General features: G+C 47.8%; 1 protein-coding gene across 1 annotated transcript in view; it reads left to right on the top strand.

Moving 5' to 3' along the window:
- Nucleotides 1-25,604, top strand: part of AGRN (agrin) — a 306,032-nt gene that overhangs the window by 194,795 nt on the left and 85,633 nt on the right. The window contains exons 6-8 of the mRNA XM_084822037.1: nucleotides 4,765-4,989; nucleotides 8,619-8,825; nucleotides 19,666-19,887. Coding sequence (XP_084678163.1) covers nucleotides 4,765-4,989; nucleotides 8,619-8,825; nucleotides 19,666-19,887 — 654 coding nt within the window. The remainder of the gene's footprint in view (nucleotides 1-4,764; nucleotides 4,990-8,618; nucleotides 8,826-19,665; nucleotides 19,888-25,604) is intronic.

Genomic DNA, 25,604 nt, shown 5'->3' with positions numbered 1-25,604 from the left:
AATAATAATATTAATAATATAATAATAATAATAATATTATAATAATATTATTATTAATAATAATAATAAATAATAAATAAATTTAGCCCTCAAAGGCTTTGGTAAAAAGCCATGTTTTTACTTGGTGCCGAAATGAAACCAGTGTCTGCGCCAATCGGGCCTCCAAGTGGAGGGCATTCCACAACTAGGGTGCCACAGCAGAGAAGGCCCTCTCCCATATCCCACCATAGTGTATGTCTTGCAACTGGTGGGATGCAGAGGAGGGCCCCTCGAACAGATCTCAGTCCTTGGGCAGGCATATGCCTCAAATATTGAGTTTACTGGGGTTGCTGGCTGCCACTTTGTTCTCTCTTTGGCAATCTTAGAGTTCATATATTAGAGACTTGTCTTGTTCATGGCCAGTGATGTCAGCAATGGGTTGGGCGTTTACCAAGGCCTAGGAACTGTTGATGGCCGCACTGTCTGTCTCTGCCACTATCTTCCCTATGCACAGCTGCTTTACACCAGGTCAGTCTATGTCTTGATTTAGCCCAGTATTGCCTGCTTTGACTGGCAGCAGCTCTCTAGAGCAGGGGTACAGAACCAGCCCAAGAACAACAATTATGCCCATTTACTGGGCATCATAGAAAAGGTGCACAAGTGAATTGCACCAAAAGTGATTTTATATATTGCCCCGTCAGTGTGCATACTCTTTGGAAGATGTTGGGGAATGACCATCAGCGTTGTATTTCACCAGTCAGTATGCATATTCCCTAATTTAAGGTGTTGCACATTCACTGGCCAGTCTGTTTAGTGATGTTCTTATGTTCTTATGTTCCTCATGCTTAGTTACTGGCAGTAAAAGCTTTAAGCAAAAATATGCTGGCATTTTGGAGTATTTTTGCCACTCCCTTTTTTGCCTTTGGCCCTGCCCACCAGCAGAATGCAGCTCCCAAGAGGTTCTCCAAAATGGAATTTGGCCCTCGGGATGAAAGACGTTCAGCACCCCTGCTCTAAATGAAGGAATATTGCTGTGGCCTGTAGACTGTATACCTTTTGGCAGGGTCTGCTCAATTTTAGTTGCTGTATGAAGAAATAACCATCGGCAGATGTAGGTTTTGTAAACCTATGATGTGTTCCCTGAAAGCCTCTTCCCCTCATCTCAGATGTTTTGAGGCAGTACATGGCAGAAAAGCCTTAGTCCATCCTCAGCAGCATTGACTTTTTTGTTTTGTTTTTTTACACACTCCTGGGGCAAAACCGCCTCTTGTCTGAGGACCCACTGAACTGGAACTGGCTTCAGTCTTCTTTAGGGTTAAGGACTCATATCTTTCACTCTCTCCACCCCACCCTCCCGACACATATATACATATGTGGCTCTTCCAGTCTCCATGGTGATCTGTTAATCCCTCGTCCCTCTTTTGAGTTTTTTCCCCTCATGGGAGGGGTCAAATAGGAATACAGGTATTTCCGAGCCCTAGGATTAAAAGACAAAACAAAAAGGACAATGTGTTTTGTTTTTTTAATGTACTTTTTGTTGCTGCTGTTAATGGAGTAGAAGTGCATCAGTTCTTCCCAAGTGTTATCAGCCGAGCCCTGGAAATGCCCCAGCAGAGAGACAGAGTATTAGCCAATAAGCAGCCTGGTGTATTTAGCATTCTGATAAGAGCACCCAAGCAGAGAATGGAAGGTGATCCGGATAAGCCCGGATTAGACGGGCGGGGGCCAGAGGCCATGCTGATCCCCGCCTGTTTTTTGTCACAGCTCTGCATGCACATCGGCCCTTGGACACCAACTTGCAATGTGTTGCACATTCCCCTTACTGCAGGAAAAGCACAGGCTTTCTAACTGATCAGATCTGATCGGGGCTCCTTGATCTATACTGATCAGTTAGCGGACCCAGCTTTCTTGTATCCCTGACATAAGTGAATATGTAAACCAGAGCTAGACAAGCTGTGGCCTTCCAGGTATTCTTGGACTGCAACTCCCATCAGCCCCCACCAGCACAGGCAATGGAGAAGGATGATGGGAGTTGTAGTCTGGAGGGCCCCAAGTGGCCCACTCCTGATGTGAACAATAGCAAGTTCCTTGTCTCCAGCTGATGGGTGGATTTCAGTTTACTTGTCAAAGACCCAAGATAACCATCCAGATTTGTGCATGATATGGTATAGTGCAGAGCTGGGGAATCTCAGGCCCAGGGGCCAGATCTAGCCCTCCTGAGATCCCAAATCTGGCCCTCCTGAGCCACACCCCCTTTCCCTAGCCATGCTGCTATCCCCATACCACCGATCATTGGGGTAGTTTCCCAGGTTTTGTTCAGTTTCCCCCCATTTTATTCATTGATTTATTTACAATATTTGTATACTGCTCCATATCCAAAACAGATTTCGGAGCGGTGAACACAAAAGATACAACAGTAAAAGAACGAAAAGATTAAAACACCAGCATTAAATTCATGCTTAAAAAAAAAAACAGAATTCCAATAGAAATTGTGATTGGTCAATTAAGGAATGCTTCCTGGAACAGTGCTGTTTTCAGGAGGCGCCCGAAACAGCGCAGTGTTGGTGCCTGCCTGGCCTCCAGGGGCAGGGAGTTCCAAAGAAGGGGGGCCGCCACACTGAAGGCTCTTCTCCTGGTGGACTCCAGTCAGGCCATAGGTCCATGTGGAACCACCACGAGCAAGCCCTCCGATGACCCCAGGCAGGTCGGTAAGGGAGAAGACGCTCTCTTGTCTTAAGAAGTTGAAATGCCTCTCCCAAGGCTTAGTGACTGGCAGTAAGAGCTTTAAGCTAAAATCTGCTGGTATTTTTTGTTTTTAGCCCACCCCATTTGCCTTTCGCCTTCCCCTTGTTCCTTTTGGCCCTGCCCACCACTGGAATGTGGCACCCCAGAACTTCTCCAAAACTGAATTTGGCCCTTGAGCTAAAAGGTTCCTCACCCCTGGGCACGGCTAATTTTCATTGGGCCTTTTGTGGGTGGAGTGGGCCCTCCCTTACATCTTTCTCCCTTGAAGAGTTTTCTTTTTTTCATAGTTGCAAAATTTGGGGTTTCCCTGAATCTGCTGATACCTCCATTGTGTGCACGGATGCTGCTGTTTTGACTATGTAAGCGACGACACCCACCTCTGAACATCGGAAATAGGGGGAGTGGTGGTAAACGTCATTCTGTACAAAAGATAAAGAAAGGAATGAAATAGCTATAAAGTGGGTATAATTGTGATGGTACCATATAAATATAGTGCATTTGTTACAAGGCAACAATTACAATTCTTGCAGTCAGTGGAACAGTTATTATATGTCCCAGAAGAGTGGAACTGCTCCACCAGCTATGACAGTTGTAATCATTGTCTTATAACGAACGCACTATATTTATATTGCACTATCACCATTATACCCACTTTATAACTATTTCGTTCCTCTCTTATCTTTTGTACGGACTGAGTTTTGGGAACCTTCTCCTTTGGTTTATCATGGTAAATTGCATTCTACCAGGTGAGACTGTACATCTAAGTCAGCCTTTCCCAACCTGGTGCACTCCAGATGTTTTGGATTTCAACTCCCAACAGCTAGTCCTGTTCAACTCCTTCCTATGCAAACACACACACACACACACACACACACACACACACACACACACAGTGTTAATTGCAATGGAGTAGTCAATTAAGCAGGCCAAGAGTGAAGCATTTACCAGCAAATAAGGATTTTCCAGAGATAAATCAGGTGCATAGCCAAGATCAAGCAAATGGGATAGCAAGCAGGTATAATCAGAATTCAAAAGTAGTGTCAGGCAGAAGTCTAAGGTCAGTAATATAGAGGTCCAGACATAAGTTAAGGTGAGGATACAAGAACATAAGAAGAGCCCTGATGGATCAGACCAAGGGTCCATGTAGTCCAACATTCTGTTCACACAATGGCCAACCAGCTGCCCATGGGAAACCCACAAGCAGAGCGCAATAGCACCCTCCCTCCCATGTTCCCCAGCAACTGGTGCACATAGGTGTACTGCCTCTGTGGTAGTATATAGCCATCAGAACTAGTAGGCGTTGATAGCCTTCTCCTCCATGAATTTGTCTAATCCCCTTTTCAAGCCATCCAAATTGGTGGCCATCACTACATCTTGTGGTAGTGAATTCCAGAGTTTAACTCTGCACTGTGTGAAGAGTGCCTTGCTTTTATCTGCCCCGATTCTTCCACCAATCGGGTTAGTGGGATTGGGTGCTAGTATTATGAGAAAGGGAGAAAAATGTCCCCCTATCCATTTTCTCCACACCATGCATAATGTTTTTAGCTATTTATTATTTCTATCTAGTGTTTATATTGTTATTGTATTTTAATGTGAACCACTTAAGGATTTTAATATATTAAGCAACATACAAATATTATGAATGAATAAATGAATGAATGAAGACTGGAAACTTTACTAGCATGTGTGTGTGGGAACAACCATAGCTCAGTGGTTGAGCACCTGCTCAAGGAGAAGGTCCCAAGTTCAAGTCCTAGACTCTGCAGTTAACAGGATGAGATAGCAGGTGATGGGGAAAGATCCTTCTCTGAGACCCAAGATAGCTGCTGCCAGTGTGGGTAGGCTCTTCTGAGCTGGATAGACAAATAACCTCACTTGCTATAAGACAGCTTCCAAAGTTCCTGGCATGCCCAATTAAAATGCACTTGGGTGATGGCGTTCTGAGCTACTGCCAGTCAGAAGACTGGGCAGGATGGATGAACATTCTGACTTTGACAGCAGCCTGTGTCTTACGGTCCTGTTCTCCCTTCTTGTTTGGAGACCCCTGCAAAAGCACCCACAATGACATGAACCGCGTTTGCCGGGTCAACCCTCGCACTCGGCGTGCTGAGCTTTTGCCCCGGCCTGAAAGCTGCCCCCTGAAGCGGGACCTGGTGTGTGGAGATGATGGGACGACCTATGAAAGCGACTGCATCATGGTGAGGTCAGCTGCTGTCCGGGGGATTGAAATCCAAAAGGTGCGTTCGGGACCATGTCAGCCTCAGGGTAAGTGAGTTTTGGCTTAAACGTTGTATTGGGGTAGGCATCAGGTGTGTGTTTGTGTGTGTGCATGTGTGTATGTGTGTGTGTGTTGCAGTGAGGGATGTATGGATTGTGTGAAATCCATTCTGTCTCTGTTTCACGGATTATCAGGCACCTTGCATTCCATCATCCACCCATCGACAGAATTGGATTTTTTGTTTCCGAATTTGCGCGAATTTGCGCAAATTTGCATTTGTGTAAATGCGCACATACAAAATCGTGCAAATTCCCCCTAAATGTGCATTTTCATGCTTTAACCTTTGGGGGAACCGTGCGTTTTTGGCCATTTTTTTTTAAAAATGTGTAGTTTTCTATGATGGAATTTACGCAAAATTTGGCAAACTTAGAAAACCAGTCTGAAAGTCCACAGAACCCGCCCAACAGGGGAAAAGCTGGTCCACTGCAGAATCCGTGGGTCAGATTCATGAAAATCCAAATTCATTCGCTTCTGTTGTGGATTTCTCTGACATCCCTAGTCGCAGTACGGAGAAGCACAAAGGAGTCCTGTATCTTGGACTAAAGGTTTATTGGGGCAGAGCTTTTCATGGAGCATCAGAGGCATGAAGTGACAAAGATGCATTCATACACTTATTGGCCTAGTGGCAGTGGTGTAGTGGTAAATCCTGACATTCCCCAAAGTCACACCCTAAAGGGGAGGCCAAAAATGTAGGCCTCTGTGTTGATCTATATCAGCAAACCAATTCTAGCAGTTTTCATCTCCACCAGAAGCAGATCTTTTTTGCGGGGGGTAAAGCTGATGGACCTTAATTGCTCACTCCAGACCAAGCTGCCACAAAATACTTTGCATTACAACAGGGAAGAATATATTGTTCCTGGGAAAATTAATTTCCCTTCCGCTACTCTGAGGATTGCAGTTAAGCTCTGAGGGAACAGGGAAATCTGAGAGGGGTGGTGGCATTCCTGGCAATAAAATAGTCTGGGTGCAGCATCCCTGTGAGCCCTGTCTCCACTCCACCACTGCCTTGTGGGTTCAAGAGCTCCTGGGATCTGTGGTCAGCTGCCCCATGTGGTAAGCCACTGAATTGCAGACAGCAGCTTCTCACAGAGGTACCCTCAGGCCCTGGCTTGATTCCACCCAATGGATGGCCATTGGATCCTCCTAGATAGGAAGGAGTATAAAAGGGGCTTCCTGCTCCAGTCAATCCTTGCTTGAGCAAGAAGATCTCCCTGAGTTCTGGTCTGTTCCTGTATCCTTGGTTGTTCTTCAGTCCTGACTTCTGGCTTGCTGGTTGACCCTGCCTCCTGGTTTGTCCTCAGGCTCTGACTTGCTTTTAAGTCCTGACTTGTGGCTTGCCCCATGGCTCTGGGTTTCCATCTCCTGGCTCACGTCAGACTGCCCACAGCCCAGCCCTGACACTCAGTTCAGATATAGCTTAGCATTGCACAAACGAGTTTGCTTGAGTTGTGGTTCTGAGTGCTCCTTCTCCCATCTTCTCCTCGAGTACAGCTGCAAGGAGCAGACTGGAAGCATCCATGTCCTGGTTTAAAACAATCATAGTTGGTTGTTCATGTTCAAACCAGGGACTGCCGATAATTTAAACTATGGTTGATTGAAACAAGCCAGTAACAGAAACCAGAGTTTCATCTTGGCTTGTTTCAATTAACCATAGCTTAAGCCAGCCTCCCCACAATGTGGTGCCCTCCAAGTGTGCTGGACAACAATTCCCTTCACACCAGGCAGCATGGCTATTGGAGGGCACCAAATTGGAGGGCACCAAATTAAGTCTGGCTTAAACAGTGTACAGTTTGCCCCATTTTCAATCTAATGACAAACAACACTTAGTTTTAAACCAGGAAGCAAATGCTTCTGATTTTCTCCTTGTGGCCATGCCAGAGTGCTTGAGACTGAAGCTCAAGCAGCGTCATTCATATAATGCTGAACTATGGTTTAGCATTATACATGAACCAGGCCAGTACACACATGGGTGAGAGAATAAATATATATATATAAACGGTGGGGCCAAAAGGCCAGCAAATGCAAGAGATACAATCAATGGAATAGAGTGCCTTGAGTCCTTCAAAATGGAGGTATTTAAACAGGGGCTGGATGGCCATCTGTCAGGGATCCTGTAGTTGCATCCTGCATTGAGCAGGGGCTGGACTAGATGATCTCCACAGCCCCTCTTTGACATTTCTATGCAAAGCTCAAATGTATACAGGTTAAGCACTGCGATGAGTCACAATCCTCCTAACTGGTAATAACATAATCTTCCTAGCTTTGCTATGTTTAGTTAACACTTGTTGTGGGAGATTAAACCCTAGTCTTGATTGAGTCCTAAACATATAGAATCAAACTTGCTGATAAATTCTAGTTAGAACAAATTGAAGGAAGTTTGTGTGTTGGGTGAATGCGGTCACTGGGGAGAAGGTCCCCACTGAGAAACTTTTTTCTTTGCAGGGAATTCTTTTAATGTATTTTACTTCTGGAAAGTATAGGTACTATGATTACACACTGCAAATATATTTGAATCCAGGGCATTAGAATCCAGCTGGCATCAATGGTATTAATTTGTTTTAAATATTTATATGCACCCTGTCTGACAAATGTCAGGCATCTAAGGTGCATAACAGTAAAACTTAGCATAACAATATACCTCAGTTTAAAATACCGTAAAATTACCAGAGAAAAGAACCAATTGCTACCAGGCTGGTAATAGAAAAGTATGAAAATAACAGCATGTAGAGAATGAATACCTAGCCAAAGCTCAATCTCAAGCAGCAATTCCCAGAAGGTTTTCCTAGAAAGGAAGTCCTCTACTTTCATTCAAAAGGGAAGGGGGATGAGAAGACAACAGATTTTCACAGGTGGGGTGCCACCACCCAAAAGGCCTTGCCCCTACTAACAAGTAGAACACGTTGATGAATTCAGATGAATAGAAAACATTTGCTTCTGTGGGAGAAAGTATAGGGCTGCAGTTAGTAGGGTGGAGCATGTTTGAAGTGAAGGGAGAAACCAGCCCATCTTGCCCCTGACATGGGGGTCATTGTCATTGCACTAATTTGATGACTAGCTGCTGAGTGGTTTTGTAGGGGGTAAGGAGTCTTTCTGGGAGGTCATTGGAATTCTGGGCTTCTATTGTGCATGTTATGCATGCAGCCTACAGCAGAGGGGAGCACACTGGCTTCAAAGCCCAGAGTGACCAAGAGACAAACTCCAGTTTATGTATAATGTTGTGGTCCGTATGAGCTGAATGGGAAATGTTCATAAAGAACAACAGTTATGCCCATTTACTGGGCATCGTAGAAAAGGTGCACAAGTGAATTGCACCAAAAGCGGTTTTATATATTGCCCGGTCAGTGTGCATGCTCTCTGGAAGATGTTGGAGAATGACCATCAGCAGTGTATTTCACCAGTCAGTATGTATTTTCCCTACGTGAAGATGTTGCACATTCACTGGCCAATCTGTTTAGTACTCAAAGCGTGTGTGTGTGTGTGTGTGTGTGTGTGTTAACCCAAAGGAGTTTTGCATTTGCAAAATGCCTTGCCTTTATTTAAGTGAGGACTTCTGCTTCCCTGGCTTTCCTCCTTTCTAAGCAGCTAACACCCCTCTCTCCTGCCCGGCCCTTTCTAGACAAGTGCAAAGACGCGTGTCGCTTCAACGGCGTGTGCCTCAGCCGCCGGGGAGCGGCCCGCTGCTCATGCGAGCGCGTCGTCTGCGACGGCTCCTACCGTCCTCTCTGCGGCAGGGACAGCCGGACGTACGCCAACGACTGTGAGCGCCAGAGGGCCGAGTGCCAGCAGAGAGCCGCCATCCCAGTCAAACACCAGGGCCCTTGTGGTAAGTGTTGGTGTCTCCCCTTTCCAGTCTTTGCAGATGGGGGGTGTGTGTGAAACCCAACCCTCTGATCGTGCCATCTTTTCTCTGTCCATCCCTTTGGTATAAGCGGAAGAGTCTCCCCAAACTCAGTTTCACAGGTAAGTGATTTCTCGCCATTTTACTGGCCTGCCGTTGGGTGGGCCCGATCTGCTGACTCTTCGTCTCAATCCTTTGCCCTGCGTCTGCCCCGTCCTCCTGGCTGGTGTTGTCTTGCTCTTGCCTTTCTGCCATCTTTCTCTCCTCCCTCTTTGTCAAAGGCAATGTTTGAGTAATGCTGTCTGGAGTGTTCAGTCCGCACCGCCCATCCAGCCTTCCATCCGTCTGTTCATCCGCTCACCGTCCAATTGCTCTGTCACGCCACCCAGAAGCGGCTCTCATTGCTCTCCCTTTGCACCGCAAGCACCTTCCCCTGGCAATGGCCCCGCAACCCACCATTTGCCTTCTCCAGTGTCCATTTCCCCCCCTACAAACCTTTCTCAGTTTACAGGTGCCATCTGCAAGCCACGATTCCTGGCGGTGTCTTTTCTTGTCTGTCTCAAATCTGTGGAGAGAGAGAGAGAAAAAATGTTGCACGCGACGCAGGTATCGATTAATGAAGAGAGGATTTGGAGATGTCAGCCTGGGAACAAGTTTTTTTTAAAGCCTTGTTTCTGAAATGGGTAACAAAAGAAGAGGGGTTCATTCATCCATTCAGTTGATTTGTATGCCACTTTTCCACAAGTCTGTGCCCAAAGTGGCTTACAATATATATCAAGTGAACTATCAGTATTATAAGTTAAAACAGAACATAATATCCGGGCGTAGGAAATTGCCTTATCCAGAGTCAGACATTTGGTCCATCTAGCTCAGCACTGGCTACCTGGATTGGCAGTGTCTTTCTAGAATTTCAGACAGAGTTTTTTCTCAGCCCTACCTGGAGATGCCAGAAACTGAACCTGCAGCTTTCAACCTGCAGAGTATGTGCTGTACAACAGAACCAGGCCCTTTCCCTAAAAGTAAAGTAAGATAAATAAATAATTTAGAGGGCAATCCTATGCATGTTTAGCCGGAAGAGAGTCTTACATGTCCCAGCATTCCCCAGCCAGAAAAGAGTCCTACAACTCCCAGCATTTCCCAGCTGGAAAAGAGTCCTACAACTCCCAGCACTCCCCAGCCAGAAAAAAAGTCCTACAACCCCCAGCATTCCCCAGCCAGAAAAAAGTCTTACAACTCCCAGCATTCTCCAGCTGGAAAGGAGTCCTACAACTCCCAGCATTCCTCAACCAGCATGGCTGGCTGGGAATTGTAGGATATTTTTCTGTCTAAACATGCACAGGATTGCACTTAGTCTTTCAGCTGCCACAAGATGTGCATAGGATTGTGGCCTTACTCAGGTTGCAGAATTCAGTTTTTTTGTGGTGTGGAACTTGGATGGCCCAAGTCTAGAATTTTAATTGTAGTCTGTCTAATTTTAGTACAGTGAACACACAGCTCTGTAAATGCCCCTTTTGAAAGAGTAGGGAGCAGAGGACAATCAGTCCTTATCTCCAGCATTATTTGGACCTTATAGATCCTCCCTAGGAACACAAGAGAAGAAGGGAGAGAAGGCCTCCCCATTGAAAACACCCCCCGCCCCCTGGACTCACGCCATTGTTGGCAAAGCCAGGCATGAATGCTGAAAGAGGGCGAGGTGGAGCCAATCAAAGGTGGATGGGACAGTGTCTCCTTTTGAAGCTCGAGCCCTGGCAGCCTGCGATCGCGGCACAGAGCTGGCGGAGCTTCAAGCTTTGCTGCCGACTTTTATCTGTACCTGGCGGAGCAGGCCATGGGGCCGTCAGGGGCAGGGAGAGCGCCTGACTCAGCTGTTCCTCTCCAGATCCAGGACAAGAAACGCTCGGAGGCATTTCTTTGCCTCCCTCCACTCCTGGCTCCAGCCTTATATAGTTTTTAGAGGGCAGGTTGTTCTCTTGTGTCCTGGGTGGCCTTATGCCCTCACAGAAGGATTTGACCCTTCTGCCTTGAGAAGAGAAGACTGAGGGAAGATATGATAGTGCTCTTCAAGTACTTGAAAGGTTGTCAGAGAGGAAGGCCAGGATGGCTTCTCGATCATCCCAGAGTGCAGGACACAGAATAATAGGCTCCAGTTACAGGAAGCCAGATTCCGGCTGAACAGCAGGAAAACTTCCTGACTGTTAGAGCAATATGACAATGGAACCAGTTAACTAGGGAGATGGTGGGCTCTCCCACACTGGAGGCATTCAAGATAAGGCTGGGCAGCCATCTGTCAGGGATGCTCTGGCTTGGATTCCTTCACTGAGTAGGGGGTTGGACTCGATGGTCTTGTAGGCCCCTTCCAGCCCTACTATTCTATGATTCTATGACTTCCTCCTCCTCCTCCACTTCCCTCTGGGGCTGTATGCTCAGCCATTTTTGCCGCCGCCAAAAAAAGACACTTGAAGAATAAATGACATTTCTCCCCTTCCTGGAAGAGGTCACCAGCCAGGACCCATGAGCCCTCCCAAGGCACCCTTGTGGACTGCTCACAGGCTGGCCTCGAACTGAGGCACCGCACAGAGAGGGCAAGCCCTCTGCCATTTTCCGTCTGTCTCCTGCTGCCGGGCCTTTGGGGAGGCTTTCTCTCACAGGTCACGGGTTCAAGTCCAGCTGAAGGTGATATTCTTTTCCTGCAGCTCACAGCCAGGACCCATAGCTCAGGGGAAGACTTTGTATGCAGGAAGTCCCAGGTCCAGCGCCCCACCCCTATAGCTACAAGAGTGAAGAGTAACAAAGGCCCATGTCTGGAGCCCTGGGGATCGGCTGCTGTTTAGAGGAGATGCCACTGAACAATGCTGGGCAATAGTCCGATTCACTCTAAGGCAGCTTTGGATGTTTCGTACAATGTAGCCTACACAGTTTTTTTTTAAAAATTGGATCATTCAAAACAAGGATTGCAAGTAGTGCCATGCTGAGATTGAGTAGAGATTCTATGGCAGAGGTAGGAAACTGGTGCCCTCCAGATGTTTTGGACTACAAGTCCCATAAGCCTGAATCAGCTGGGCCCATGGTCAGGAATTCTGGGAGCTGTAGTCCCCCCCCCAAAAAAAAAAAAAAAAAAAATCTGGAGGACACCAGGTTGCTTACCTCTATTGTAGCAATACTACTCTGGGGAGGTCTACGTTGCAGTGAGACACACACGACTTGTTCACATACACTGCGCTACAGATAATACATTATGGTCACATTCCAAATAACAACTTGGGTGTTATCAAAGTTGTGCTGAGCCAAATAATTTCATAGGATTTGGGGACAGGGAGAAAATGCCCCTGGAAGATTGTATGAATCTTAATCTAATTTGGGGGCAGGCAGATTTAAAGGATTTTTGGTGTCCTGCTGTAGCCCTCTGGGATGTGTCTCCTCCAAGGTTGGATTTCTACCGTTCTCTCCGACTCCCCCCACCCCCTTCTCTTTGGCTCTCTCCAGGATTCTTCTTCTTCTTCTTCTTCTTCTTCTTCTTCTTCTTCTTCCATAGCCCAACAGGGTGAAAATAATGGCCCCTTTTACATCTTGGCATGAAAGGTTTTGAGCCTTGCACATGCATTGCATCTCCTCCCCCCCCCAGTCACAAACTAAGAGTGTCCTTACCTTTAAATCCAGGGGTTGGCAACCTGTGGCTTTCCAGATGTTGTAGTACTGCAGCTCCCAGTCTGAGAACATCTGGAGGGCCACAGGTTGCCCACCCCTGAGGTGCCTGAGGGTTTTTGACCACAATGGGCGTAGCCATCTACCCCCCCCCCCCGCAAGAATTCCCTTCAAACTGATGCAACGTTATGCATCCAAATACATTCGTGCTGATTTCAGGAAAGGAAAGGTGGCAGACTTTAAGTTTAGCAACTGATTAAATGATTTTTAGTTGTGATCTGCCTCGGATACTGATTAATCGATGAATTAATCAGTTAGACTGAAATCAATGTTCATATTACCAGCATCTCAGGATGTTGAGAAGATAGGGAAAAAAATCTTAACTTACTTCATTTATTTATTACAGATATTTTTCTACCGCCCTTCATCTTATGATACCAGGGCGATATACAAAATGTAATAAAAAATCTGAATGCAGTATATAATCAAAATAAAACTACAGCAACAAAAGGAAAGAAATGGCAGATATCAACCAGGTTTAAATAAACTAGTTTAAAATGCTTGGGCGATACATAGGTTTTGTTTTGGCACAAAAAGAATATAATGTCAGTGCCAGTCACACCTCTGAAGGGAGTATGGGCCACAGTTAGGGAGCCATCACAGAGAAGGCCCCCTCCCTTGTCACATAACCAACTGTACTTACATTTATTATATATTAATTTGCACATTGTCAGCTGCCTTGGATGGCTGTTGTCAGGCAGAAGCAGGGGATGTGAGTAGATTAAATAAATACACTTTTGAAATGGGAGAGAAAGGATAAGATTATCATGTATTCATTAATCAACAATGAACCACAACAATAAATCCTACTATCTTTTGTTACATGGAAACAGCTGCTTTCAAAATATTCATTTTTATTCCCCACCACTTCCACACACACCAAAACAGCCTCGAGATTTTAAAGTGTGCCCTTAAATTTCAGCCCTACACATTTTAAAATTTCCTGCAATGACTCAAAACTGTCCCTCAGCCCCCATGTCCCCGTGATTAATCAACAACATTTTTAGTTGATTAAGGATGCAATCCCATGCATGTTTAGAAAGAAAAAAAATCTTGCCACTCCCAGCATGCCCTAGCCAGCATGGTTGGCTGGGGCATGCTGGGAGTTGCAGGACTTTTTTCTGTCTAAACATGCATAGGCTTGCGCCCTTAAACTGCCATTGAAAATTTGTAGCTTTACCAGAATTATGACATCTTTCCAAATGCTCCCATCACTTGTTTGGTGTTGACCCTTCACTGTGATGAGTGGAGAGGAATTAAATTGGGGTATGGAGTGTGTGTGTGGGTTTGTGGGGGATGGATGTAGTCCATAGCCATGTCTGTCTTCTCTCTCTCTCTCTTTCTCTCTCTCTCTCTCTCCCTCTCCTTTCCTTCTTTCCTTTTCTTTTCTTTCCTTTCCTTTCCTTTCCTTTCCTTTCCTTTTCTTTCTTTCTTTCCGTTGTGTGTCTTGTGTCTTCCAGCATTGCCTGTTTGGAGAAAGGAAGCAGGTCCACACAGTACCCCACCGCTCCCCACCAGGATGTCTCTGCTCCGAGGTCGGCTTTCTACCCTTCTTCCTCCCACCTTCTCCTTAGCTCAGTGCAAGATGAACCATTCCTCTTCTTTTTTTCCTTAGTCCGACAGAGTGAAAAAAGCAGCCCCTTGTGAATGCAAAGTTTCTGAGTCTTGTAAATGCTTTGCATCTCTCCCTTCCCTGCTCTGAGATGAGAAGTGCACGGGTTTTTGTCGCGAGCATTTGCTATGCTTCTTTTTGCAAGCTGCCACTACCTCCACCACCCTTCTCCCCCAGAACGCATCGTGTGCTGCCCCTTTCCCTGTGAATGAGTCAGTTGGGGCTGCTCCTGGCTGGTTTTTTAATATGTCTCCCTGCCTGGCTTCTTGGAATTGTCATGCTATCTACCCACCTTCATTCTTTCACACGTACATGCATCTCTCTCTCTCTCTCTCTCTCTGGGAATGCGTGCATGAAAAGAGCCACAATTCCGGATCTTTGGGATTTTAAAAACGGGGGCATACCTGGGACTGCGCACTCAACCCTTGGCACCCTCGTCAGGCAGACAAGAAAATAGCAGTGTGCAATATTGGCTCCTGTGATTGGCAGTCACTAAGAAGCCCCTGGATTGGCTGGTCCTAGGATAAATCCTAGTAGCTTGGTTTTGTAACCCTTGACTGGTCACCCGAGCAGGACCTTCTGTGGGCCACACACCACTGTAATAACTTGAGAGCCGGTATGATGCAGTGGTTACAGTGATGGATTAGGAGCTGGCAGATGTGAGTTCAAATCCCCACTCAACCAAGAAGCTTGCTGGGTGACCTTGAGGCATACAGTATTAAAGCTCAGCTGAATACCCCCCCCCCCACCCGCTTTCATGGGACCATTCATTCCCTGTGAAAGGCAGGGATATTTACCATTTGGAGGGGAATTCTAAGACGCTTCGGAGCAATAGACTTACATTTAAATATGAGGTGGATTAAAGTCTTTCTTTCAGCCCGCCCCCCCCAAAGGTCTTGCCGCCCCTTGATATGGCAGCTTGGGGAGGGAAAGATGGCTGCCCCCACTGGCAGCCATCTGCTAAAGCCATTAAACATCTTGTACCGTAAACATCTGTCCTGTACATATAATATTAGCATATGAGAGAGGACAGTCTAGATCTATGAGAGAGGACAGCCTAGCTTCCTTCCTCACCTGCTAGTTTTTGACAGGCAGGGAAATGGTTATAAGGAGGAGCATTCAATCCATTTCTACACTTGTAGAAAACTAGCATGCCAGGCTTGAACCCTCTTCCCCAACTTGCTTGTTTTCTATGTGCAGGGATTTTATTTTAGGTTTGGTTTTGTTTGCATGGAAGAGCATTCAGCCAGGTGAGTCCCTACCTGCAGACACAGGTTGGCCACCTCACTGAGACTGAGGCCTAAGAATAGCAGTTGTCTATCCATTTTGCTTGTCTGTGCATTATGTCCTGCTGTCTGTCTCCTTTTCAATGCCCCCTTCTTTTCTCTCTCTCTGTTTCTCTCTCTCTTTTCTTCCTTCCTCGCTAACCCCCAGGGCTGTTGTTTGATCCCAATGGAATGTAATCTCACTCCCTGCAACTTTCCTCAGTCCTGCGTTTAGCATCCCTCTCACAGTCTGTAAGCAGCCTGAAAAGGCATAGCACCAGCCTGTGGCAGAAGAACAGGAGGCTTCTCCCCAGCACCCCTCTTGGTCCTGTTGCCTGCCGGTCGCATGACAATTATGGATTCAGTAAAAACTCTTTAAGGAAGAGAAACTACTTTTAAACACGGATCTACCTCCTACACGCCTTAGGCTGACCTTGAGGCTGCAGGGGCAAGACATTCTAATTTAAGACTCTACTATAGTGGGAGTTTGGCATCTCCTACAGCTCTTTGGGACTGTGGGGAAAGGGCCGCCTACCCATGACTCTGTGCAAGCACAGAACTCAGCCACATGCCGAGAATCACAGTCTATTATCATCATCATCACCGCTATCACTTATTACTTAAACAAAGTTTCTAGCCCACATGAAATGTGTGGGAAATGCTGTGTGATGTCACAGAAGCTGGGCATGGGGCTGAGTAGGATCCCTGAGGAGATCAGGGTGCAAAGCCCCCTGAAGCCACAAATCTCACTGCATGTCTTTGGGCCAGCCATGCTCTCTCAGCCTAGCCTCTTTCATTGGATTGTTGTAAGGGTAAAAGTGGGGAGATGAACTATATATGACTCTCTGAACTCCTTGGAGGAAGGGCAGGATATTTTTTTATTGTATTATTATTTCTTCGAGTATTGGGAGGGCCTGCAACTCCTTGCAGCGCTGTGCGACTAGCAGAAATAAACATACATTTTGAAACTTGTGGATGTATATACATACAAACACATGTTTGCTTGATTGGCATAATTTGTACAGGTCTGCGCACTTTGCTGTTCATGCCAACGGATTTGGTTTCCTTTGATGCAGTGGAGGCTTGTGGCTGTGAATGGGCTCTGGGTTTTAATCAGAACCAGCCAGAACTCTAAAAGAGCTATCCAAGGTGCTGAACCTACTTTGGGGAAAGGGTTCAGCACCTCCCAATGCTCCTTTAGAGTTCTGACTGAAACTCAGAGTAGATTCACACTGATATCGGTGCCACCAGCCTCCACTGCCTTGACACAATATCTGTTTAAATATCTGTATATACTCCAGAGCAAACCAAACAACCATGTCGGTTTCGGAGAACAATATATACAAGCCAATAGATGTTTCCCTTCCATTAACATGGGCTAAATCAGCCTCTTCCAAGCTGGTGTCCTCCACGTATTTTGGTCTACAATTGCCAGCATTCCTGAACATTGGCCGTGCTGACAGGGGGTGATGGGAGTTGAAGTCCAAATCATCTGGAGGGCACCAGCTTGGGAAACCCTGGGTTAAGTTCTTTCTCAGGAATGGCGGCCACTCTCCTTTTCCCCCTTAAAAAAATAAAATCACACAGGCAGCCATTTTGAAGCCAAGAAAGCTGCTGCAGAACTTTCTTCTCCAAGTACGTTTAGTGAGCATGTGGTAGCCTTGTGCTCCCCAGGCGGATGAAGAGACTCCTATTTTGTCCCCCTCTTACTTCTAAATTTGGGGGCGACGATCCCCATATTCTCCCCACCCCTCATAATACCAATGGTTTTGACAGTAGGCATCCATGGTGGGATTTCTCTGTACCCTCATCCTGTTTATTTAGATGCCCAAAGAGGGAGTTTGGGACGGAGGCAGGAGGGTCATACCTGCCCAGGTGATGTTGATAAAGGAGCCCCATTAAGGGACAGATTCTGCTGAGGGGATGGCTTGCCCTTGGGCTGCCTCATAAATGGACAGGGAGGCATTGATGCTCATGGTGGGGATGGAGGAGAGCCTCCCCCGAGGAGTCAGAGACCAGGCAAGAGCAGGGCTGGAGATAAAGCTGGAGAAAAATGTGGATAGATGGGAAAACATTTGTGGAGTGCAAGATATACATTTATTTATTTAGTAGATATTTGGTCTGCTCATCATCCAAGGCTGTGTGGAGTGCTCTTTCACCCACACTTTTATCCTCACAACAACCCTGTTAGGCTGAGAACAGTGGAGGCTGGTGGCTCCAATTTCGTTGGGACTGTGAATGCATTCTGGGCCAGAACCAGCCAGAACGCTAAAGGAGCTATCCAATATGCTGAGCCCTATCTCCAAAATAGGTTTAGCACCTTGGATAGCTCCTTTGGAGTTCTGGCTGGTTCTGACTGAAACGCAGAATGGATTCACAGCCCCAGTGACATTGGAGCCACCAGCCTCTATTGGCTGAGAGATAAGGTCTGTGCACGCACGCACGCGCACACGCACGTAGTCCCTCAGGTCCGCTAAATGCCCGAGAGGGAGTGGAATTGTGTCCACTGGCCACACCGCACCTTTGGAGTAGGTTTCAGTTGAGCCTCAGTTGTCCTCTCTGCATACTGGGAATGACTTGGCTAAGGACCCATAATGGGCCCTTGGAAGAGCTGGGGATCTGGAGCCAGGAATCCTAAACCCATGTCTAGATTTCTAGTTCCTAGGCTGTGTTGGTTCCCATAGTTGCATCATGGCCGAAGCTGGTTCAGATGCATCACGGGAAAGGGTGAAAGAGTACAGTACAGGAGGGTGTCAGGACTCATGAAAGATGCTGCCTTAAATACTTCTTCCACCAGGGGAGAGAATTTGGGTTATTGGGGGAGGCGTCATTGCTCCTTTCTCTTGCCCTTTGCCCTCTCCAAGCTAGGGAAAGTTCCACCTGTGAACAAAGAACAGGTTGTTTTCCCTTACACAAACCACAGACCTCATAGCAGCCAAGCAAAACAAACAAGCCACCTCCATGAGGTCTAGCCACATGCCCTGCCCATGCATTTTGCAAATGTGAATTTCAAAGTACATCTTTCCTTTACAAATCAAGGAAGCACTTTTTGACATTTGGACTAGCCCTGTATTCCCACAAATGGTTTCACTCCCCAAATAGAGGGATTCAGGATACCTGCCCTGGCAAACAGCCTGCTTCCCAAGTAAGAAGGAGCAGTGTTGTGTGATTCAGTGGAGGAGGAGGAGAAGTGCTTTGGTTTCACTCCAGAAGGTTTGGGTCAGAAATGGATCTATCCATCTCTACCAAAGCCCCTGAAGGAACTCTGGAACCCAGCACACCCAGGCCATGTGTTCACTGAATGTATGGAGGGCAGAGCGAAGCCCCATCCCTGGCCACTCCCCCAGTGTCCTGCCAGCTCCGCCCTCTGACTTCCACACATCTCACAACAAGTCTGAAGAGGGAACTTATGTGTGTTCACGCCTGTGGTCCTCCACTCCATACACTTGGGAGCCCCACACAGTCAGTTCCCCCTAGCGTCCACAAATATGTAGACACCGGGGTGAGGGTCACGTTGACGCTGAGGATGGGGCAGACAGGCACTACTTCCCCCTTCCACATATTCACTGAACATGCAGAGACCATTTTGAAGCGGGCTTTGCTTGAGGTGGAGTGCAATTGGCTAATAAGCTCCAGTAATAGTTAAAATCAAGTCACATCAACAATTGATACATATAGTTCGATAACTGGAACATGCACTCATATAATTAAGGATATCAGAGGAATCTGGTTGTGGGGTGGAGCTCAATGAACTTTCATTGGCTTCCCATCCTCAGACTTTGGCTCATCTTCCACTAGCTGGCCAGACTCTGTCTGCAAGGAGTTGAGCCAGCAATCAGATTTTCTGATTTTTTTTTTAATTTGCGGAAATAGACATTTGCACAAATTGCAGGTGCAATTTGTGTAATTTGTGCACATTTCGGCCATGATTTGCATAACCTGTTTCAATTGCGGCTGCAATATGTGCAAATGTCTATTTCCACACATTAACAAAAATACGGAAAAGTCCCTGGATTTTGGGAGAAAAACTGCGGCTTGGCTCACAAATGCAAGCTGAGTTGGGCTGGATTTCCCGGCGACGGACATCCCTGCGTAGAAGCTTTGATGATACATTCTGGTAGTTTGATCCATACAGTTGGGGGATATGCAGGGACCCAGGTGTGGGGTGGAAGCACGCTTGCTACAGATGGATCCTAGCTCATGCTGACACCTCTGCTTCCTCTACCCACTTCCCTCACCCCCTCAGATCTTGGCACACCTAGTCCCTGCCTGAGCGTCGAGTGCACGTTTGGGGCGACCTGCGTGGTGAAGAACCAGGAGGCTGTGTGTGAATGTCAGCAAGTGTGCCAGAGTGTCTACGACCCGGTCTGCGGCAGCGATGGCCTCACGTACGGCAACCCCTGCGAGCTGGACGCCATGGCTTGCGCCCTCAGGAAAGAGATCCGGGTGAAGCACAAGGGTGCTTGTGGTGAGTCGATGAACGGGTGGATTTCTGTACCACGGGGGTGGATAAAAGGTTGATAGTGGCCCACTGGTGGACCTCTTTCTGATCTCTGGTAGTGCCTGCTGGTTTCTGGATTGCTTTTGCAAAGCATGCTGGGCCAGGTGCTCATTGGTCTGATTCAGAAAGGCCTTACGTCCTGATACCGCGTAGAACCATGAAGCTGAGAGCCAGCGTGGTGTAGTGGTTAGAGTGTTGGACTGGGACTTGGGAGTCATGGGCTCTAGTCCCCACTTGGTTGTGAAGCTCACTAGGTGACTTTGGGCCGGTCACTGATTCTCAGTGTTGTTGTAAAGATAAAATGGAGAGGAGAGGAAGACCATGGGAGCCATGGTCCTTGATTTCCTTGCAAGTGGGAAAAAGCCAGGACATAAATGTAATAATAAATGTAAAAACAATGAAATTTAAAAAGTTGGAAGGAGCTTTGGAGGTCATGTAGTCCAACCCACTGCTGGGTGCAGGAATCTTGTAGCTTATAGTATCCCTGAGCAGATGGCCATTCCGCCTCTGATTAAATATCATAAGTGAAGGAGAGCCCCCACCCTGCCTTCAGCAGGGCCAGGCCAAGACATTTTGCTGTCTGAGGTGAAGAAGAAGATGATGCCAATCCCTTTGCATGTATAAAAGCCAACTGGACTGCCGGGTGATGCCCCCCACTGCACTTGAAGGCAGCAGGCTAGCTTGGGGGGCACAGAGCAGGATGCATGGCCCACAGCTCTCTCCTCCTACACCTTGCTGCTGCCTCCCAGCATCTGCCGTCTGAGCCAAATGCCGAACTCTACCTAATGGTAGGGCCGGCCCCACTCCCAAGGCAGTCGGTTTCACTGTCAGACAGCTCTGAATACATGTTTTAAGTGTTGAGCCAGCGTGGTACACTAGTTAGAGTGTCAGATTAAGGCCGAAGAAATCCATGGAGAACCACGTACACATCATAAGCTCCTTGATGGGAAAGGCAGGAAAGGGATGTAATATTTATTATTTGGAGACTTATTTCCCAAACAAGCTCTCTTTGCTTTGTAAATTTTAAATTCATCTGTGGATCACAGGGATTCCAGTTTTAAGTATTATACAGTATTTTGTTGGTGGTGATTGTGTTGTTGTTGTTATTGTTATTACATGTATGCGTCTCCTTTCCTCCAAGGAGCTCAAGGCAGCTTACCTGGTTCTCCTCTAAAAACCACCCTGTGGGATAGGTTAAGCTGGGAGATCATGACTGGCACGACGTCAGTTAGCGAGCTTTGTGGCCAAGTGGGGATTTGAACCTGGGTCTCTGCAGTCCTAGTCTGATGCTCTAACCATTACACCACACAAGATCGAAGTGATCCCACCTAAATATTAGGGAAGTATGAGAATTTTGTTTTTGCTCGCAAAACATGCGAGCGTGCCCTGTTCGAAACTGAATGTCAGCTTGAGCACCTGTCCGCCAAAAACATTAGCAGATTATCAAACACGTGCTTGCATTCCTCTATTCCCCGATTCCCAGTTTGATTTGCACAAATTTCCTAATTTGAACAAATTTCCTCCACGGACTGAATCAGCCCCGCTTTAGTCTATGGAGGAAAGTTGCGCAAATTTCAAAATATGCAGAAACTTGTGGAAACTTGAGCAAATCTCCCATTCGATCGCTGCTTGATTTGCACAGGTTTCCTGTTCACACACAGCGAGCAGCGATCACAAACATGAAGGGGAATTGTTTCGAGACTAGTGGAAAAACAATATTGGAGGATATTGGCGATCTCAAACATAGCTCATTCACCCATCCCTGCCTGATATACGATATGTCAGGGACATCAAACATAAGGCTAAGGAGTTTCACAGGCTCTGTTTGGGTCCCCAGTTCCTATCCATAATTGATACAACACCATCCATGCGTGTGGTGATTTACATTTAACAAGAAGATGACAGATCATTGCCCCAAGGAGCTTACAATCTAAATTTAATCATGGGAGTGGGGGGAAAAGATGGAGATGAGCATAAACAGAGGAAGAATATTCACTCAATTAATTTCTCTGTATTAGGCTTAGTTGCAGGGAGGTATGGTGACTTAGGGGCTGGGCGCCTAAGACTTTGCAGAAGGGTGGGTTATTTTGCTCTGCCCCCCACCAGGATGAGGCCCCTCCAAGAGCTCCGCTGGAATGGAATTTGGATTTTGGGCTGAAAGAAGTTCAACACCTCCTGGTGTAGGCAACACCAATCTTGACGGACCAATAGCCCGACACAGCGTAAGGCAGCTTCCTATGTTCACAACCCTCTGGAAGTGAAATGCTGTGCTCATTTGAACAGTTTGGCTGTGGGGAGAAGTGCAGAAAGGGAACACCAGAACCTGCTTTATACTGAGTCAGGCCGGGAATCCATCTAGCCCAGTATTGTCGACACTGCTGGCAACTCTCCAGAGTTTCAGGCACCTTTTTTTCCAGCCCTACCTGGAGAAACTGGGGATTGAACCTGTGACCTTCTGCATGAAAAGCAGGGTCTCTGCAGCTGAGCCGTGCCCTCTGCCTATCTGCCTGCCTCGGAACTCTCTCTTGGCAGAAACAGTCTCTCTTGGCTTAACTGTTTGCATTTGCAGCCTCCTGCATCCAATAAACACATGGCACGAAATTCTTGGGTAACGGGAAGTATGGCGGTGTGTGTGTGTGTGTGTGTGTGTAGAGGGAGAGAGAACAAAGCCGGGGTACTGCGAGCAGAGGCTACAGGACGGCTTTCTTCCTGCTGTTAGTCAAAGCGGCTGTGGTTACTTAACAGCCAAGCTGGATTTCAGGTGAAATCAAATCCTTGGGCAATGTCGGGCAATGTTCTTTTCCCACTGCTGTCCGAGTGATGCTGAGCGGCTGAACTGACTTCCTGTGGGCTGTTTCCCAAGCATGCTGTATGCGTGGGGGAAGGCGGGGAGATCGGGATGGCGTTGGGTCTTGTGCCAAGAGCACACATTTGAGCGGTGCCCCGGTACACTGGGGCGCAGCAGCCGGCTGCACACTGCCAATTTCAGGCTGTAATTAAATTGGCAGGAAGGGCGGAGAGTGCGGGTTAAGATGCCGGGCACAATTCACTGGGGGCAGCTCGCGCACAAGCCCCTGTGGAAACGTACAGGAGCCGCACGCCAGAGCATCTGGGCCGAAGTTTGCGGCAGTGTCGCTCTGTGAACGTTGGAATGGTGTCAACTTGGGAACTTAGGAAGCTGCCTTATAGGAGTCAGACCTGTCTCCATCTAGTTCAGCACTGTCTGCACCAGGGGTGGAGAACTTCCAGCTCAGGGGCCGAGCCTGGCCTGCTTGCGATCCCAGAGGGCCACGCCCTTTCCCCCAAGCAGCACTCATTTGTTGGTTTCCTGGGCGTTGTGCAGTTTTTCCCCTGTTCTGAAAGGTTGAAATGCCTGTGCTGATGCTGGAAGGAAGAGCTTTAAGCCAAAATATGCACCTTTTTAGAATGGGGGGAAAAACCTGCATATAAAAGCCAGGAAACCACCAAATAATTGGTGGTCAGGGGGAAGAGGGTGGGGTCAGGAGAAGGGGGTGTGGCCATCCAGGGTCCCTAGGTGGGCAGATTTGGCCCCCAGGGCTGAGGTTCTGCCCCCTGCCTTATGCCATTTCAAGGGGCAAGCTTGCAGGGGGCAATTTCGTGCTCCCACCGTTCCTCTACAGTGAAACTCCAAAGCGGAGCTCCAGTTGGAGACATCACAAAGGAACAGTTGGACGACCTCGTCTTCCCATCTTTCTCTGTGTGCTAAAAGAACTACGATTTGGCGAGTGAATTATGAAGATGAATTACCTTGTCGCCCCCCTTTTCCTCCCTCCCTGCCCACCCGCCCCATGCTGCGAACGCACATTTGCTTGAGGAGATGGGGAAGAAGGAAGAGGCAGGCGCTGTGAATTATTGGTGTCATGTTGTAAATACATCCGCTCCCAGGAAGGGAGAAGCTATTAAAATCAGAGAAAGGAGCCTGCGGGGTTGTAGTGCCTGTTTAGAGAGACACAAAGTGTTCATCACCCTCTGGCATGGATCGAATGGGTCCGGCACGGACGCTGTGCTCTATCCTGAAAGCACTTTCTGGACGATGTTCTTGAATGGTGGCTGCAGCAAGCTGCTTAATGCCAAGGTGTGTGTGTATGTGTGTGTGGGGGGGAAATGGCTGCTGGTGGTTAACAATTGCTTTGCTAGATCAGAACAAAAATCCATCTAGTCCAGCATTCTGTGACCAACAGTGCCGGATGCAATGTGCTTGCAACAAGCTGTTGTCCCCAGCGCTTGAGGCCAGAAAGTAAGACGAGCCCTGCTGGATCAGACCAAAGGCCTATCTAGCAGGGATGGGAGGACCAGTGATGTTCGAGTTTGCTGAGATTCTCTGAACTCCACTTTTGAGCTCCGTTTGTCTTGCTCCTGTTCTCCTTTGCGGCCTGATTTTCTTTTCACACGACTGGGAGAAGTGTGCATTTTGAACTGGCAAAAAACTGCACGTTCTCATGAGCCTATGACTCAGCCCTGACCATGTGAAGGGAAGACGCCTGCCCACAGGCTTACAGTCTATAAAGAGGCATGACAGTCAAGGAAAGAGGGATGGGGAGGGAAGAGGAAAAAAACATAATAGTCTTTCAGCAGGGCTGGTGGAAAGGCCCTGCTTCCCCTCTCATCTCCCTCTGTACAGCCTTCAGGAATGGCAACTTCTCATCAGGGTAACCAGGGCGTGCTTTCGACTAGTGATGGGCAAGCGGGCCCTGGGCTCAAAGCCAATTAAGCCAGCCTATCCCCCCACACAACAATGGTGAAATAGTCTGCTTCACCTGAGCCGATCCGAATCGATCTTTGTATTTGTGGTGAGCATTAAGAGCTCCCTCTCGAGACTTGTATTTCCAAGCCAGGAAATATGAGTCTCAGAGCCATCTCTGCTCCTGACCCACACGCTGAACCCAACCCATCTGCCATGAACTGTAGCTTTGACAGCCCCCTCTGCCATTTTTCTGGTCTCTGAGCTGGCAAAGGGAAAGGAGGTCTATCAAATGGGTCAGACAGACCCGCTGCAACGGCAGGCACCCCCAGAGAAGCTGAAAGTCCACGAGAAGCACGAGCTTTCAAATTCCCTTCAGTACATCTGGACGGACCCTTGGAAACGCTGGCTTGCGGTGGCGCTCCCCTGCTGAGAGGAGCCCACGGCTTCTATTGCTTTATAATTGCACCCGCACCCGCACTCCCATCACCCCTCTGGAAGCGTGCAGCGGCGAGGCGCTCAGCTGTGGCCACCTCCCGCCTCCCTCTCCTCCCCTTCCTCGGGGTCAGTCTCCCTCTGCGTGAGCTTTGCTGAACGGGGCTCAGCGATGTCCATGCAAGCGAGAGGGGAGATTGCGGCAGGATTTTACGACCACCCTGACAGTTCATTAGGATGCCGACGACAAAGAGACGCTCTCCCGAGTCTCCCATTACCATATTGCATCCGCAGCCAAGGCGACGCTCAGGGTCAACCAGAGGCGTTGAAAGATGCTGCGGAAGGGTCGCATCCTTCGTGGGTAGCGCTTTGCCCTCTGCCCGTTTATTGTCACAACACTGAGCTGGAGGGACTGTAACTCAGGGGCAGAGCTCCTGCTTTGTGTACAGAAGGTCCTGGGTTCAAGGCACGGCAGCTCCATTGATTGACAGCCAGCGTGGTGTAGTGGTTAGAGTGTCGGGCTAGGACTGGGGAGGCCCAGGTCCTA

This window comes from Heloderma suspectum, chromosome 15, assembly GCF_057233095.1.
Source record: "Heloderma suspectum isolate Gila_16-S chromosome 15, 16-S_ref, whole genome shotgun sequence".
NCBI lineage: Eukaryota > Metazoa > Chordata > Lepidosauria > Squamata > Helodermatidae > Heloderma > Heloderma suspectum.
This window is presented reverse-complemented; position numbering and strand designations above follow the sequence as displayed.